Here is a 17,731-nt window from a genome sequence, read left to right on the forward strand (position 1 = left end):
TTAGAACTCTAAACTTACCAAAGCTAGTAGCACTAGCAAAGTCAGTACGGACAAGTAGCACAAGAAAAAAAAAAAAACAACAACATTATTTACAAGTTGGTTCTACATATAATTATAGCTATTTATAATAGAGTGATGTTATGGGATGTGCTCCTCTAGCTACCCTTCTTAATGATGTAGTATCTACTATATGCACAATGTCTACACTGTATGCTTCTTACTCTACCTTCTCTAAAAAGCAGAAGTCTTAACTGTCCTTAGATCTTATCCACATTTATGCATTCAGCTTACCAGGGTCAGATTCCTCAGCAAAGGCTACAATGTGTTGCCCATTAATGTCATCCTCCTGATGAGAAATAAGTAAGCAAACAAACAAACAAATAAACATATAAATGTCCAGTATTTACCATAATCTGAATACTTCATATTAACGAGATGTTTTGGCCATTATCATCAATCCAAAAGATATGAGTCATAATGATATGTGTTCATTTTTCTGGCTATGAAAGCTTACCCAGGTCTCATACATGCTGTGGGGTTCCAGTTTTCTTAGAGTTGGTCTGGAGAAAAAAGAAGCAACACAGATTTCCACTTGCAGCCAGTTTAAATACTAAATTTAAAAGCAAATTAATGGTCTTACAAGACCAAACACTTCCTCATATCCTCTTCAACTGAATAAGGCATATTAAAGCAGGGTAAACATTAATCGGTACAGTCACATTGCTTGAACACTGCTCCTGGAACAGTCCATAAAACTTCATGAATCCCACAAAATAAGTAATCAGGTCTATTCCTGTAATATTAATAATGTTATATAGTCCTGTAAGCTTATAAGCTTACTTTCCCATATTAAAATATGCCTTTTATGATGTCTTACCTTTCATGCTCTTCAATGTAGTCAATCAGCTCTTCCTCAGTGTAAGGTTTGCCGGGGATTGTGGTAGGCTCTTTCATGAAGGGCTCAAAAAAATCCACTTCATTCAGTTCCAATTTTAGTTTTTGGGCAATCTACACAGATGCAGTAGTCAGGACAGTGAGGAAGCACTCAGAATTCAGATAGAGGTACAGTACAGGCTTCGTGGAAACTGAATATTTCCATACTTTTTGTAACCTGGCATGCTAACTCTGGCTTTGTTGACACTGTGGTCCATCCACATTACAGGATGTATGTTAATGATAAGATTTTCTCAGTGTATTTCATTGATATAACTATTAATTTCATTCATATTAATATTTGTTTTCTTTACCAATGACACAAAAATCAAAGAATTCAGGATTGTGTTGTGTGAGGCTGGGACTGAATATTTTTGCCCAGTGGTTGAATTATTGAAAATGATCAAAAACACTGTCACTATTTTAATTCAAAAACTTAAACAGCAAATTAAGTGCATGATAAAGTAGCTTATATCACATTCAGACATTATGATTTAATTGCCTCAATTTAGTTACTCTGAATATGACTAACTTCCTTAATGCAACTTTTGGCCTTAAATGACTCTTTGCAAAAATAATAATAATAATATTTTAATGTATTGAAGAATGCATCTTGTATTGTAAAATACTGAATGTTATAGAGCTTATATGTGAATATGATGGAAAGAGGCACTTTACAGGCTATTGCTGTACACTATTTGTCAGCCTCTCTACTGCCTCCCAGTGGAAAGGGACCATAATAGGACCATCCATGTGTTATTTAGGTGGTGTACTATTCTCAGCACACTGGTAGTAGCATCTGGAATGGTATTGTACTGGTATCAGAAGGACCAGCATTGATGCTGTGTAGTTTTAATGACCACTTGATTGCACATGAAATACTCAACCTAATGCAAAATCTTTACATTTGTATAATATTCTTAACTGAAACGGGTCAAGATTGCAAAGGGTCAAGGTTCCCATAAACTGTAAATAAATCAAGAATGATACTTTAAAACCACAACTGTAATCAATGTAAATGTGAAGAACCACAATTAAAGAGAAGATTTTGGGTGAGATAAACTTCTATTACTTGTCTTCTACATACATTCCAGATAGCTCCAGTGCAAAACTACTGTACAGTAGCAGCCATCAGACACTAAACATGTCTTGACTGGGGTAAAGAACTCTCATCAGAAATTGCTCTGACATGGATTTCAAGTTTTGAGAGACACCAGCATTGATTACATTTACATGGACAGCAGTAATTTAATTATTGTCCTTATTCTGAATAAGACATTATTGCGATTAAGGTATTTACATGAGTCTCTTTTAGAATACTCCTTTCATGTTCGCATTATATATGTTATAGAGCGTAGATCGATTAACAGCACATGTCATTACGTACCCACGCCACGCCGACCACTCCAGAATTTCATGTATCAACATACAGTTGGTCTTCGTTATGGTACCGTATACAGTTTTGGGTGTTTCATTTTTAATTTTATGTAGGCTTCAAGTGCAGTTAATTATTCGTCATGCTATATGTGCAAATAGACGACTGATTGAAGCTCTGGGCTGCGTCACAACCCGCATACTTACCTGCTATATAGTAGCCATAATACATGTATTTCACCTACTATATAGTAGGTAAGTATTCTGTTTCAGACACAGACATACTTTCTTGCTTGCCATCAAACGGTTGAGCAATGCTGTGTGTGATCGTGTCCTGTCACAAAATGTGGTGAAAACTCCCACACAATGTTAATAGTGTGATTAAGGTGTGTACATGTCTGTAATGCACTTACATGTCTGTAATGCACGATAATGCAACTAAAATAGGAATACTCCACGTCTTAATTCGATTTGTGTTTACTTCAAGTATGAATTTAGTCGGATTAAGGTCATCAATAATCGCTGTTTACATGCTAGTTTCTTAATCAGAATATTGTCTTAATCGGGTTAATATTGGATTTTTGTTGTCCATGTAAACGTACTGACTGGTAGTCCATGATATGTGTTAATCATCCTCAAGTCCTAGTTTCTGTCATGACTGGGGTATTTAAAATACCTCAGCAGTGACCTAAATATTTAAAAGCCTCATCAGCACTACTGAACTTAATGACACACACACACACACACACAAACACACACACACACACACACACACACACTTTAAAAGTTAACTAAACTAACTTTAAAAGTTAGTTAAAGAGTTAAATAACATGCCAGTACACAATCACCATAACTGGTCTGCTGAAATTGATCCAACTTCAAAACAATACCTGGTCAATAGTGTTCCTATTGTGGTACATTAGTACTGATATAGTAGGTAGTGGATAATGTTGTATTTTTTGCAGTATTGTAGATATTATTTATGGACTGTCCTTTTTTCCCCAATACATGATTTGGAATTAATTTGTCATGGTTGAGTATTAACTAAAATATTTTGCAAATGTAAAAAAGACAAAAACATCAATACACAAATGTTTCGGTTTTGCTTACTTTTGAATCGAAAGTGGCAAAGAACTTGATGAAGGGATGGAACTCTTCAGCGGCATCATCATATTCAATAAAGTCTGAAATATGGAGAACAATTGAGATATAGGGACCACTACATATAGTATCAAACACTGGCTACATGGACTGTGTAATCAGTAACAGACACAAGACTGAACAAAACAGACCTAAGTACACAGCACAGGAAATACAGCCACTGGGCAATACTTACGCCGGGAATTCTCATTCTTAAAGTATCCCACCAATTTGATATCCTCATCAAGGTTAAAAAAGCCTCTTAGCTCTCCTTCATTGTCAATGATCTCCACAGGATCCTCAATAACCTGAGAGAGAGAACAATCCATCAGATATCAAAATTACTTCAACTTGACTTATTCATGGTCTCATCACATGGTGGGACAATTGGCTTGTAGTGGGTATTAAAGCATGATAATGTTTTTGAAACTACCACTTGGAAGTGAAAGCGGTTTAGGAAGAAGTGCATTCTTCCTGTAAATGTACTAATATTTAGCAGCAAGGGTATTATTTATATGGTTTATTCCTTTGAATTATGTCATAATTCAAAGAGTAATATCTGCTTCATACAGTAATTAAATAGCTACTAGCCAGAATCCTAAATAGCTATTTTTAAAAAATATATAGCATAATAAAGTATATATTTTTTTAAAGTAATTTGACTGATCTAAAGAGTTCTGTAAAGCCTTCAGAAAATGTCTAGGACTGGCTGTCCCAGCAAATTCAGTAGAAAAGCAGACTGTCTGATTAAAAAAGAAGTTTCCAAGATCCCCAAAATTTCATCAAAGGATCTGCTAGTGAGTCTTGCACCTGTTGGTATCAAAGTGCATGTGTCTACAATCAGAAATACATTGCACAAATTTGACCTGCATGGGAGGCATGCAGGAAAAAGGCTTTGCTGTCTAAAAAGAACATTAGGGCAAGACTACAGTTTGCCACTGAGCATATAGGCAAAGACCAGGCCTTTTGGAATAATGTGCTCTGGAGAAACGAATCAAAGATAGAGTTGTTTGGCCACAATAACAGCAGACACCAAAGACAGCTTTTCAGGAGGAGCACCTCATATCAATTGTGAAACACAGTAGTGGAAATGTTATGGTTTGGGTTTGCTTCGCTGCCTCAGGGATTGGACAGTTTGCATTCATTGATTCAACTACGAATGCTGCATCATATCAAAGAGTGCTTGAGGCCATCTGTCCAAAAGTTGAAGTTGAACTGAAAGTGGGCCTTTCAACAGGATAATGATCCTAATCACACTAGCAAATCCACCAAGGCATGGCTCAAAATAAAGAAATGGAGGCTTATGGAATGGCCTAGTCAAAGCCCAGATTTAAATCCCATTGAAATGTTGCAGATTATTTCTTTGGCCATACAATATAGGAATTATGGTAGAAACTAATATAAGCATGACTCACATCATAGAGGAATTCCACCAATGTTTCTGCAGCCATCTCTCCATCATACTCAATGATCTCGTCATCAGCAAAGATATAAATGCTGTCGACTTCATCGAAACCTGTCCAAAATTAGGGGTATACTTAGTAGCAGAATTATGATTTACACAAAAATAATACTAAAAGCATGGTGTACACCTTTCATGATATTTCAGTCGGCATTACTGTGATGTTCACCAATTCAAGCAATCAGTGACAAAGTTTCAAATTTAAAATTGCACCCTGAATAATTGTTTTAAATACACTTAATCCAGGACTGAGTTGTAAACTGTTTTTTTTTTGTTTGTTTGTTTGTTTGCTTATTTGTTTGCTTGTTTGTTTGTTTGTTTGTTTTTAGGGGGGTACAATGAAAAAAAATAATGTTTTCAATGAAAATTGTGAAATATAATGCACCCAATCTTATGCCAATTCATAAACGGTCCCTTAGAAAACCTTTCTCTGGCACCTGCAAAAAAAAATTCTTAGCTGGTACACACATCACAGCATGATTTTATAGAGTGAGAGCCAGTTGTAGAGGGAAGAAACAAAAGTCAGTTCAGGATACAGTTTTTTAAAATTAAAAAATTATAAAAAAATATCCTAAAATCTAACCCAAACCATGCTTCCAAAGCTGTTACAATTGTGTGTTACAGTGGCCCAGTCAAAGCTCAGACTTCAAGCTGATTGAGAATCTAATGTGATTAGCTGACTTCACATGTTTCTGACAAAGCTTTCACTCTCCCTGGTTGGTAGATGTCATGTGATAGGGGAAAGCTGGGTGATTTCTTATAAAATATGTAAGGCATTATGTATTTGTACTACTTGAATATCTGTGATTAGACACAATGACACATTTGTGAAATAAAGGGTATATTAAGACAGACATATTTTAGATATTGTTAAAAGCATTCTTTGAATGTATTGACCTTACAAACATTGGGCCTAATTTATCAACAAATGTATTAGTAAATTGTCAATAGGAACATTTACACATTTCCTGAGTATGTGTAAATTTATGCATTCGAAGATGAAATAATGTAACATTTGGCTGATTTGCTTCAAATCGTATCATTTCCGTGGATTATTGCACTTTTACTGTATAAAGAGATTACATTCTCAAGTATAAATAGCTTAGTATTTCAATTTCACACCCAAATGTAATGAATATTTTGTGAAACCCAGTTGTATATATTAATTGCATTATTTAAAGAAAAAGAAAAATGTTAAAAAATAAAAGAAAGCAAGCCAAGAAAAATCCATACGTTACGTCAAATAAAACGACTAATTCAATTAAGAGGAAATGCTGTATAAAAGCAGGGTGGTCTGTAATACTCAGCATATAAGTTAGTTCCATTTGCCACAGCATCTTCTTTTAATGCTGTGCAACACTTCATTAGAACCAGCAGTAGGTGACTAACAGGTGAAAGATCTGGTATGTCTCCAGCTGCAGTATGCCGTATATTCCCTAGTGTGCTACATGCCAACATCAGGCTTCCTATGCCTTCCTGCTTTTCCAGCATCAGGGAGGACACATTAGTGTGTGAGAGAAGGCTAGAAATAAATTTTGAGTTCAGTTTGGCTTACACTAACATTTACACACAACTTTACTAAAAGACAAATGATAAATGAGACCCATTGCTGGAATAGAATGAATCAAAATGTTGATTCTTTTCTAAAATAAATAAATAAATAAATAAATACAACCCCAGTTCTGAAAAAGTTGGGACAACATGGAAAATGCTAATAAAAACAAAGAGGAGTCATTTGTAAATGTACTTTGACTAGTATTTAAACAAAAAAAACGTATAAAGACAAGGTCTTTGATGTTTGACCTAATGAACTACATAGTTTTTTGAAGATAAACACTTACTTTGAAATTGATGCATGTAACACATTCCAAAAAAGTTGGGAGTTGGGCAATGTAGGACTAATAGCGATGTGAATGTTGAAATACGAAGGTGATGTGAAACAGGTGAGGCAATCGTCTATTCGTTGTATATAAGAAGCCTCCAAAAAAGGACTGGTCCTTCAAGAGCAAGGATGGGTCGAGGCTCGCCAATCTGCCAACAGATGCGTCAATGAATAATCCAACACGTCCAACAAGGAATTTTGTCAAATCTCGGTACGTAAAGGGGCAAGGCTGAAAACCACTTCTGAATGTGAGTGATTTCCGATCCCTCAGATGTCACGGTCTTAAAAACCTTCATGAGTCTGTAATATATATTCTGACATGGGCTCGGGAATACATTGGTAAACCTTTGTCAGTCAACATCATTCACCACTGCATCCACAGACGCAAGTTAAGGCTTTACTATGCAAAGCAGAAGCCATACATCAACATTGTCCAGAAGCGCTGCCGATTTCTCTGGACTCGGTCTCATCTGAGATGGACAGCAGCACAGTGGAATCATGTTTTGTGGTCCGAGGAGTCGATATTTCAAATATTTTTCAAGCTCTTATCAGCGTCAGGTCTAAAAGCCAGCGTCTGTCATGGTATGGGGGTGTGTCAGTTCCCATGGCATGGGTAACTTGCACATCTGTGAGGGTACCATTAATGTAGAAAGATATGTACACATTTTGGAGCAACATATGCTGCCATCCAGAGCAGGACAACGTCAAACCACATTCTGCCCGGATTAAAAGCGCATGGTTGCATAAGCAGAGAGTGCGGGTGCTAGCATGGCCTGTCTGCAGTCCTGACCTTTAGAATGTGTGGCACATTATGAAGCACAAAATAAGGCAATGAAGGCCCCGTACAGTTGCGCAGCTGAAAAATGCATAATGGATGAATGGGGAAAATTCCACTTGATAACTTAACCAACGGGTGTCTTCAGCGCCCAAAAGCTTAATTAGTGTTATTAAAAGAAAAGGTGATGTTACACAGTAGTAAACAATCGACTGTCCCAGCTTTTTTGTAGTGCGTTACAGTCATCAGATTTGAAATGAGAGTATATTTTCAAAAATAAATTAAATTCACGAAGTAAAACATCAAATAATGTGTTAATAAGGTGTTTTCAATATAGTACAGGGTGAATTGAATTTTCAAATGACTTTTTTTTTTTTGCATTTTCCATACTGTTCATACAATTGGGGTTGTGTATATATATATATATATATATATATATATATATATGTATATATATATATATATATATATATATATATATATATATATATATATATATATATATATAATGCAGCAAGGAAATTGTGTCAGAATTGAATACATCCCACCAGATATTGACTGTGTCGTGTTGTAAATGCTAAGTAGATCATCACATATCTCCTCACTCAACAGTGTAGTGATAATCATGGTCCTTTGAGGAATTTCAACATGTGGCTGTATAATTAGTCCATAATAGAGAACAAGCTTGTCTTTTGAGGGTTGTGTTATTTGAATGGCAAGACTGAATGTGCTGCTTGTCCTGCCCTGGAGACATGCACTACTGACAAGTAGGATAAGGATAAGTACATAATGACATTTGGAAAAATGCAATAAGGTACTTGCCATTTACTTTTGCCTCACACGGGGCAGCACACAGTCAAATGCAATATAGCTGAGTGGATTACATTTTACATTATGTTCTACAGCAGCAGTTCTCAAACCAGTCCTCAGGGCCCCAAAGACTTTCCATATTATTGTTCTATGTCTGTGCTGTGTGAGTTGAAATAGAGCAAACATGTAGACTGTCTGGCAGGCCCTAAGGTATAATAATGGTTGTATTTACATGTATTACAGATTTGTCATAATATGTTAATGCATGCATGATATATTAGGATTTTTAACTGTTTTGGCTTATAAACGAGACAACCTACTCAAATAGTTAAAACATTGCTGTCCTGCTCCTGGTTGAACAGTAGACATACTGTGTTCAGTCACTTTGCCACTAGAGGGTAGTATACTGCTTTAAACTGAACTTAGTGACTCTGTATGTACTAAATGATAGTACAGCCCTATTTATACAGTGGCTTGCATAAGTATTCAATCCCCTTGAACATTTTATACTGTTACCCTGGAACTGAAATCGACTAACTTGTGATCATATGTCATAGTTCGACACAAAATGCACTTCACAAGTTTGTGTAAAACTTGATGATCCGCGTTAGATCAAATCCATTGGCATGTCACCTGAACACTTGCTGAAGGGGATAAGACTTGAGGAAAATCTGACTTTTTGTACAAAGGAGTTGGCATGGTCAACATCGCAAATTTGCTTACATTTAAATAATGACCTAGAAATAGTGCAGAATCTTGAATATTGAAAATTCAGTTTCCTTTCCTTGTTTTCCTTGTCTAAAATTTTCAGTAAAAACAATCCCAGATTTTTGAACCACACTGTATAATGCCAAATAACAGTTCTTGGTTGTAACACTACAAAAAAGTGGAAAAGTTCAAGGCGATGAATACTTATGCAAGGCACAGTCATACAGCACTGTATATCAGCACTTTAATTTTAGGAAATTTTCAAGAGTGATTCCTTTAATATTGTTGTTATATTTTTATATCCACCCTGAGAGGAAAGGGTAATAGTAACTGAGTACTTCAGTGGATAATGATATAATTGTGTTGGGATTTAGTGGATCTTGTTGGAGCACATTACCCAATTTCTTGGCAACAGCAACATTCTTCTTCGCATCTACCAGCCCGAATCCAATATCCTCATCATTGAAGTCATCAAGCACCTGGGCGGCAAGCTGCACAAAAATAGACAGTCAATGTAGCATTGGCACATGGGCAGACACACACAGAGACACACACACAGACACACACACACACACACACACGCAGACACACACTAACAACTAATATGCGGAACCTGGTTTACAGAAGAGACATCTTGTTACAGAACTAATCAATAAATGTTTATATGCATTTCTGTTTCTCCTAAATTATTTCACTATAGAAATTTTAATGCTTGGTTTTCCATCCCAAAGGCAACCAGCATTTTTCACATGCTGCCTATGCACACAGCCCAATCATACCATTTTGTGATGACCACACATGCCCTATGGTCACTATAAAGACAACAGCACACCTAGCACCACCTATATGTAATAACATGCTGTCTTCCTAAAAACCAGAGTGACACTATGTTATAATAAACTCAACAACTAGACCAAGATAGTGGGTTTTCAATTATTACTCTGATGTAGGAGGCAAACTCTGGTTGCCTTCACTGTAAAATTAGAGCCATTGATGGACAGTTGCTCTGACCAATGCCAGAGCCTCTTGGGCAGGGCTGACTGTTCACATGGATGAGGGGTGAGACTTGTTTGAAAGGCGTTGAAGGCTGGAGACATGGAGACAGGTGGACAAGGGATAATGTGTGGCTTGCGGAAAGTACACACATATAGGCATGTATGTAAATACACAAAAATGTATCATCTGGTCTGAACATGCTGCATAGCAATGGATTTACTCCAAACCCTCTTCTTTGCCTCAACAACTTTTGTCTTGTTTTTCTCATATTACAGAAGCTCTTGATAATTTAAGACCCATTTTGTCTTGTTTTTGAACACAATTCAGTCCCCTGAAGATGAATCTCAATGTTTAATGTATACGGAATTTAATTGAGCTTTTGCCTGTGTGATGCGGTCATCTACTCACTTCAGCCAATGAAACCACAGCATCACAAGGACTCCCAGCTTTAATTCATCTTATAAAAACAAATCTGATCTTGTCTCAATTTTTGCTTCAAATTTGCAACATATTTTAATGACTCAGTTCAAATAAGTTATGAAGGTTAAAGTTAGGGTTAGGAGTAGGGTTAGGAGTAGGGTTAGTGGTCGATTTGTATGTAATCCTACAAATTGTTCTTGCTCATTAGAATTCTTGGACATTTCATAAGAGGTCAACAATTTAAGATTTTAAGTAAGGATTGAAACATGATGGGACATGCTGTTACAGAAAAATAATCAGTGATGGGGTGTATGGGGTCACGCTATTATTTACCAATAACAGCATGGCCCAAAGGGTTTTATTCCTCTTATACCACCGCAATTTGCCAATACTTACAAATTTCTGTTCATTAAAGAATAATGAATAAGGAAAAGTCATGAATTTTAATTTTCAGTTGGTAGTTGGACTTAAAGTTGTGGAATGCTATAACACCCTCTCTTTTATATTCTTTGAAGTTAATAAGACAAACAAACACATCTGGTCATGGTACAGAGAAAGCACAAAGTCTTAACACTTTCAAGTGTCTGAAAATGTAATAGCTTCACTTCTGACTGTTACAATGCACTGACACTGGAGAGTGCATCCAAAAATGCTAGATAACCCTCACAATATCAACAAACAGGGTTTTAATCCATTTATGTGGAGCATCTGACACAATTCGCTGTATAAGTTTTTACTATTAAACGGATAGCTTATTACAGTTAGCACATTAAATATAATCCTGTGAATTGCCTTGCAGCCAGAATTACTGTCTGAGTCGTGCTGTTAAAGAGCAGTTTCTTACCAATCAGAATTGAGAATTCTACAGCACTCTGGTATAATATTTAACTGTTATCAGTACATCCACCTCAAACTAGTGGGACAATAGAAGTTGAACTGCATACTGCTTGAAAGATTGTGAACCCATTAGAAGTTTCGGTATGCATAAATATGACCTAACTGAAATTAACTTTAGATTTTCACACATCATAAAAGTAGATAAAGAGAACCCAATTAAACAAATGAGACAAAAATGTTATGCTTGGTCACTTATTTATTGAGGAAAATGATCCAATATTACATATGTGTGAGTGGCAAAAGTATGTGATCCTTTGCTTTCAGTATTTGGTATGACCCCCTTGTGCATCAGTACATTTCTGGGAATTATTGGTCAGTCCTGCACATTGGCTTGGAGGAATTTTAGCCCATTCTTCAGTACAGAACAGCTTCAACTGTCCTTCCACAACATTTCTATTGGATTAAGGACAGGGCATTGACTTGGCCATTCCAAAACTTTAACTGTATTCTTTTTTTAACCATTCTTTGTACTTAGGGTTATTGTCTTGCTACATGACCCACTTTCTCTTGAGATTCAGTTCATGGACAGATGTCCTGACATTTTCCTTTTGCATTTGTTGGTATAATTCAGAATTCATTGTTCCATCAATGCAAGTCATCATTGTAGATGCAGCAAAACAGGCCCAAACTATGATGCTGCCACCATCAAGTTTCACAGACATGATAAGGTTCTTAGGAGAAATGCAGTATTTTCCTTTCTCCAAACATAATGCTTCTCATTTAAACAAAAATATATATATATATATATATATATTTTAGTCTCATCTATTCATAAAACATTTTTTTCAACAGCCTTCTGGCTTGTCCATGTGATATTTAGCAAACTGCAGAACGACAGCAATTTATTTTTGGAGAGAAGAGGTTTTCTCCTTGGAACCCTGCCATGCACACCATTATTGTTCAGTGTTCTCCTCATGGTGGACTCAGACATTAACATTAGTTACCATGGGTTCCTTTGTGACCTTGATGACCATTACACATCTTGCTCTTGGAATAATCTTAGTTAGTCGACCACTCCTGGGGAGGCTAAAAATGGTCTTGAATTTTCTCCATTTTTTTTTTTTTACACAATGTGTCTGACTTTGTATTGGTAGGGCCAATCAAAAGTTACAAAAGATGGTTTTGTAACCTTTTCCAGCCTGATGATTAACAACTCTTTTTCAAAGGTCCTCAGAAATCTCCTTTGCTCATGCCATATACTTCCACAAACATGTTTTGTGAAGATCAGACTCTGATAGATCCCTGATCTTTAAATAAAACAGGACCCTCACTCATTGATTGAAAACACAAGACTCTAATTTCACTTTCAAATTAACTGCTAATCCTAGAGGTTCTCATACACATACTTATGTAATACTGAATCATTTTCATCGAATAAATGACCAAGTATAATATTTATCTCAATTGTTTAATTAGGGTCTCTGTCTAATTTTAGGACTTCTGTGAAAATCTGATAATGTTTTAAGTCATATTTATGCAGATCCATAGAAAATTCTAATGGGTTCACAAACCAAGCACCACTGTAAATAAAAGGATGGATGAACTGATGGAGGGGTGTTGGATGGATTTACTGGTTAACAGTGACATATTTTGGCTTCTTTTTTATTATGTTCCAGAAGCCAAATTAAAAAAATCTACAATAGCATCGCTCTCTGTTTCCTTCCATATTTCACAACTATATAATGCATCAGAAAATACCTGAACAGATGAAAGTAGTCCAAATAAAGCATTCCTAGACAGAAAGGAAGGATGCCATTCAGATTTTTTTTTTTCCAGATCAGGCTTTAGTAATTGGCCAGACGTTAAGGAAATTCATTTAAAAATCATAGAAATTTGGAAAAAGGAAAAAGAGAACAGTATGCCTGGACATACCTGGTAGGTGAGGGCAGCGGGGCTTGTTAGCAACTGCAGAGAGAAGTTATGGGACTCTTTAGAGTAGGACAAGCAACAAAACAGTCATTTAACTCCAAAGAACAGACAGGTGCAGTCAGCATAACACAGACTTATTCAATTCAGGACACTGCAGCTCAAGGTAACCAAGTGAACTGGACAGCGAACATGGCCCACAATGCAGCCACGAACAAGCAGGATTGTTGAAGCAAAAATGCACACTGCCGTTACTCAATTTGACAATATTCCTCCACAAATTCCTTAACATAAAACACAATATTGTGTGGGGCAGCCCACGTCTGTGAGCCTTTGCATACTATTTAGTTACAAAATAAATAAATATGGCCAGATATTCAGTGAATAATAATCATTCCACATAAAATGTTTTCCAAAGCGTGACACAGCACACGTGTCAATGGAACCGTTAACAAGAAAAGTACATGCAGTACATTTATGGCAAATTGTAGCAACAGCAGCAATGTGAGTTCATTTCTCCTAAACTCTTCCTCTGAAATGTGTCTTTAAATTGAATATTTGTGCAACAACAATCTAGGAAATGAAATTTCACAAACAGAAATTATGAACATATTTATTGCTGTAAAATCTCATCCTCCGTATTTCTTCTCCATAAATTTAAAGAATGTAGCTGAATACTCCATACCTAGAGCCAGCCTAACTCTAATGAAATTTGCTAATAATAATAATCAATATTGGTATCATATGTCTCAATATTTTGTTTGTGTTTTTTCATTTAAGTACGTCTTGGGCTCTGTTTATTTTATTTTTGTGGGGGCCTGAGACTTGGTTGGCCGTGTCAGCACACTCAGGTGCAAGCATAATGTTGTTGGTCATGACATTGGCCTCAGACAGGTTTGGGAAGCTGTCTTTTCAACTTCAGACTGGAACTGGGCATAGGAGGTCACTTCATAGTCGACCTCTTCGACCTCGGACAGGACCATGGCTTGGAGGCCGCCTCGTCAGCCTCAGACCATGGCTTGGGAGGCCGCCTCGTCAGACTCAAACCATGGCTTGGGAGGCTGTCCAACAGGAAAGTGGCTTGAGAGGTCACCTCATTGATCTCTAGCAGGAACATGACTTGGGAGGCTGCCTCTTCAGTCTTTGACTGGAACTTGATGTGGGAGGTCACCTCGTTGACCTCCTGCTGGAACTCTGCAGGTGAGACCATCTCGTGGGTCTCAAGCTGGAGCTTGGCTCTTGCTCTCTTGTAGAGCCGTTTATGGGTGTGCCAGTTGCCTTTGAAACATTCCAGGGAGCAGGAATATAATTTGTGTATTCCAAGTTTACTGCACGTTGGACACTGTAGGGTGAATCCGGGCCACTGCCTTTTGTCCAGCTTGAGGTTCTCCAGGCTTGAAAAGTACATTTGGCAGTGGAACAAGAACTGCCTCGGGTAGTTGCACAATCCATAATTAGGATCCGAAGGTCTATGTCAGTCCACCGGGGAAACTGGACTGACAGGAATGGTGGCCAGACATCCCTATGTACACTGGCATGACGATCTCCTCGCTCTCCTGCTGCTTCCATGTTGAGGCAAAGTATTCTGTCACGTAATGGAGGCTGAGACAGACGCAAGTGCATGTAAGGCAGTTTAATGAGAAGACAAATCCACAGGGTTGGGCAGAAATTAGTAACCATAGACAGGCAAGGGCCAAACGATCATGCAAACAATCCAAACTAGGCAAGGCAGAGAATCACAGTCAAGGGAATAACAAAATCAAAAATCCAGAGCAACAACACAAGGTAAAGGCTTGGTCAACAACAGAGACAAGTCAATTGAGCATGATACTTCAGTATCATGAGTGAATTAATATGTATAACACCGACTTTGGATTCTGTGAGTGTTGTATGCATCTATGTTTAGTTTATTTACATGTGTTTGTGAGCATCCTGTTTAAGATGTGTGGTGTGGCTTTGATTATGTGGTTGGTCTGTAGAAGCTGTATTGTTGGCTATTGCAAGGTGATTCCCTGGTGTATGTAGGTGATCAGTGGTGTCCAAATAGAGTTACATTTTAAAGTTTTATTTTTGATTGAGTCAGAGAGCTTTTCCATTGTTATATTGTCGATTAGTAGATTTTTCTCAATGTGTGATATTAATATTGTTCTTTGAGTTCCAATTTGTTAGTATGGTTTTCTTGGTAATGGTTAGCACTGTATGGAGGTCTATTGTGTTTTCCTTTGTAACACTGATGTTTGAAATATGGGTGGCATTTGATAGCTGTACTGACGAAGCGTAAGTCTGAGATACTGATTTTATTACATAGTGCCTGTTCTGCAATTGTCATTTATCTGACTGGGCTTTATCCATTTGATTATATATTGGAGTTGGTTAATGAGGTAATATTGTTGGAAGTTCAGGGCATCCCTGGTATTTGGGTCTTTGTAAATTGGTTATTTTGATTCTTGGGAGTAAAATTTGAGGTTGGAGGTTGAACAGGATCACTGAAAATAAGTAATTAATTTTGGGTTGTATTGTCATTTTTATGGATGCTGTTCTGCCAGTGAGAGAGAGGGGGGCGTTTATCCAGCATTGGGTATCATTATTTATGGTGTTCAATAAAGGGTTAAAATTATGTTTATGCAAGTCTGACAGCTTTGTGGAGATTTTGACACCAAGATACAGTAAGTTATATAGTCTGTGCTTATGGGGATAGGTAGAGATTGTACTGTGGTTTTGGGGAGTTTCATGTTGAGAGGGAGCATAGATTATTTAGTTCCAGTTGATTAGTGTCAGTTGATTGAGTAATTTGAAAGTTTGGAATAATTTTCGATTGTATGAATAGTTTCTTGTCTTGATTCTATAGGGTTTTTTGTTGTTGTTGTTGTTTTTTTTAAGAAGAATACAATATCAGTATTTCTTCTTTTTTTAACCTAGCCTAGTAGGTTTAAATCTTATGATTTTATTGTGGCAGTATGGTGTTTATCAAAAAAATATTTAGGTGTGCTGCCCATTTTATCTCTGTATCAATGTTATTGTGGAGAGGTGTGAATTGTTTGCCCAACAGGGGGCTCACGCCCCTCCCACTGCCCATCGCCCTGCTTACCAGCAGCTAAACACAGAGTCCAATAAGTTATTTCTACCAGCGGATTGGAACGCCAGTGTAGTGTGAGAAAGGTTTAGGAAAGTGTCTGGCATTGATTTCTCACTGTGACTTTAGTAGACATTTTAGTGCTTTAAGCACGATAGATGCATGGTTTATTGGAAACAAGAATATTACCTTCACTCATCACTTCTTTAATACCCTTTTTTCAAACCATTGACTATATCTTGCTCCAAATGTTTGTACATACACAGAGAATTAACTAGGCCTTTGGAATATGACAGTTTGTGGCCTGAAATGATTACAGCTCTGGTCACAGGGTGTCTGAGGCTAAGACTAATGTTAAAATAACACTGTAATGGAGTTGAGCTTCACTGTCCTTTTGCCATGGAAAGTTTCCATGTGGACACATACCGTATTACATTTTTAAAAATATAGGCTATCCATAGCTTTTTTGCACAGCACTGTATTTTCATTAGATATCGCTGCATTTTAAATAATTCCAGTTCATACTGAATAAGAAAATTCACTATAAATCGTAATTTAAGGGCTGTAGTGCATCTGAAAGATGTTTTTATTTATACTGCTCAGACTTGGATTCATTTTTACATTTTCGTGACTGTACAGTCCAAATTATGTAAATTATGTATTTAATTGTTAGGCCTTTGTATGGTTTCATATTACCACATTAACAAGTTAAATTTGGTTATAAAAAAATAAAACTGTGTTGATGTTCTAATCAGTTTTGAACATACCAAGTTGTTTTTGGTTTGAAGTTAGATTTGGTTGGTTATGGCAGTAGAAAAAGGTGATGACAGATGAAATGACTCAGACATGAGCAACAGCCACCAGCATGCATTCAGCAAGCAACGGAGAAACACAGACCATCTGTTTTAGACACTGCCCACAAAGCATGAAAACAGCACTTGTCTGTCTAAAAGTTTAATAAGGGTGGTAAATCTTCTGTTCACCGTCTCCCAGAAAAAAAGGAAATTAAATGAATGTCAAAAAGGAAATGAATTTAGCTCTGCCTGTGGATGAATGTGAGAGGATGAATCACTCATGACCCTTGCTTGATCTTGCTAAAAAAAGGCCTTTTGGCAGGTACAAATATTAATATTAACATCATTTTAAATGATAATGTTCCACTGAATGGGTTAGTAGAGGGGAAAAATAAAAACCCTACAGGTCTGCAATAAAGGACATTTATTAAATGCTTGAAAGCATCCAAAAGGTCAGTGCTGTTTCTGATCTCAGTGTTTTGAAGGGGGCAGTTTTTTTTCAATGCTTTTCATGTTGCGAATTCACAATACATGTGAATGCCATTGTCATTGTGAGGTGTATGATTTAATTACATTTGGCATATTTTAAACTTACATTTAT

The 17,731-nt window shown here is 36.8% G+C and overlaps 1 protein-coding gene across 2 annotated transcripts in view; it reads right to left on the reverse strand.

Moving 5' to 3' along the window:
* The window catches only part of casq1b (calsequestrin 1b), a 50,193-nt gene that overhangs the window by 7,115 nt on the left and 25,347 nt on the right, over positions 1-17,731 (reverse strand). Inside the window, exons 2-9 of one of the 2 annotated variants that reach the window (XM_017461672.3) lie at positions 13,270-13,302; positions 9,482-9,575; positions 4,863-4,963; positions 3,644-3,755; positions 3,418-3,491; positions 878-1,008; positions 515-560; positions 292-346 (exon numbers count right to left, since the gene is read on the reverse strand). In XM_017461672.3, coding sequence (XP_017317161.2) covers positions 292-346; positions 515-560; positions 878-1,008; positions 3,418-3,491; positions 3,644-3,755; positions 4,863-4,963; positions 9,482-9,575; positions 13,270-13,302 — 646 coding nt within the window. The remainder of the gene's footprint in view (positions 1-291; positions 347-514; positions 561-877; positions 1,009-3,417; positions 3,492-3,643; positions 3,756-4,862; positions 4,964-9,481; positions 9,576-13,269; positions 13,303-17,731) is intronic. The other variant, XM_017461673.3, reaches the window with a different exon arrangement.

Source organism: Ictalurus punctatus, chromosome 29 (assembly GCF_001660625.3).
Source record: "Ictalurus punctatus breed USDA103 chromosome 29, Coco_2.0, whole genome shotgun sequence".
In the NCBI taxonomy this organism is placed as follows: domain Eukaryota; kingdom Metazoa; phylum Chordata; class Actinopteri; order Siluriformes; family Ictaluridae; genus Ictalurus; species Ictalurus punctatus.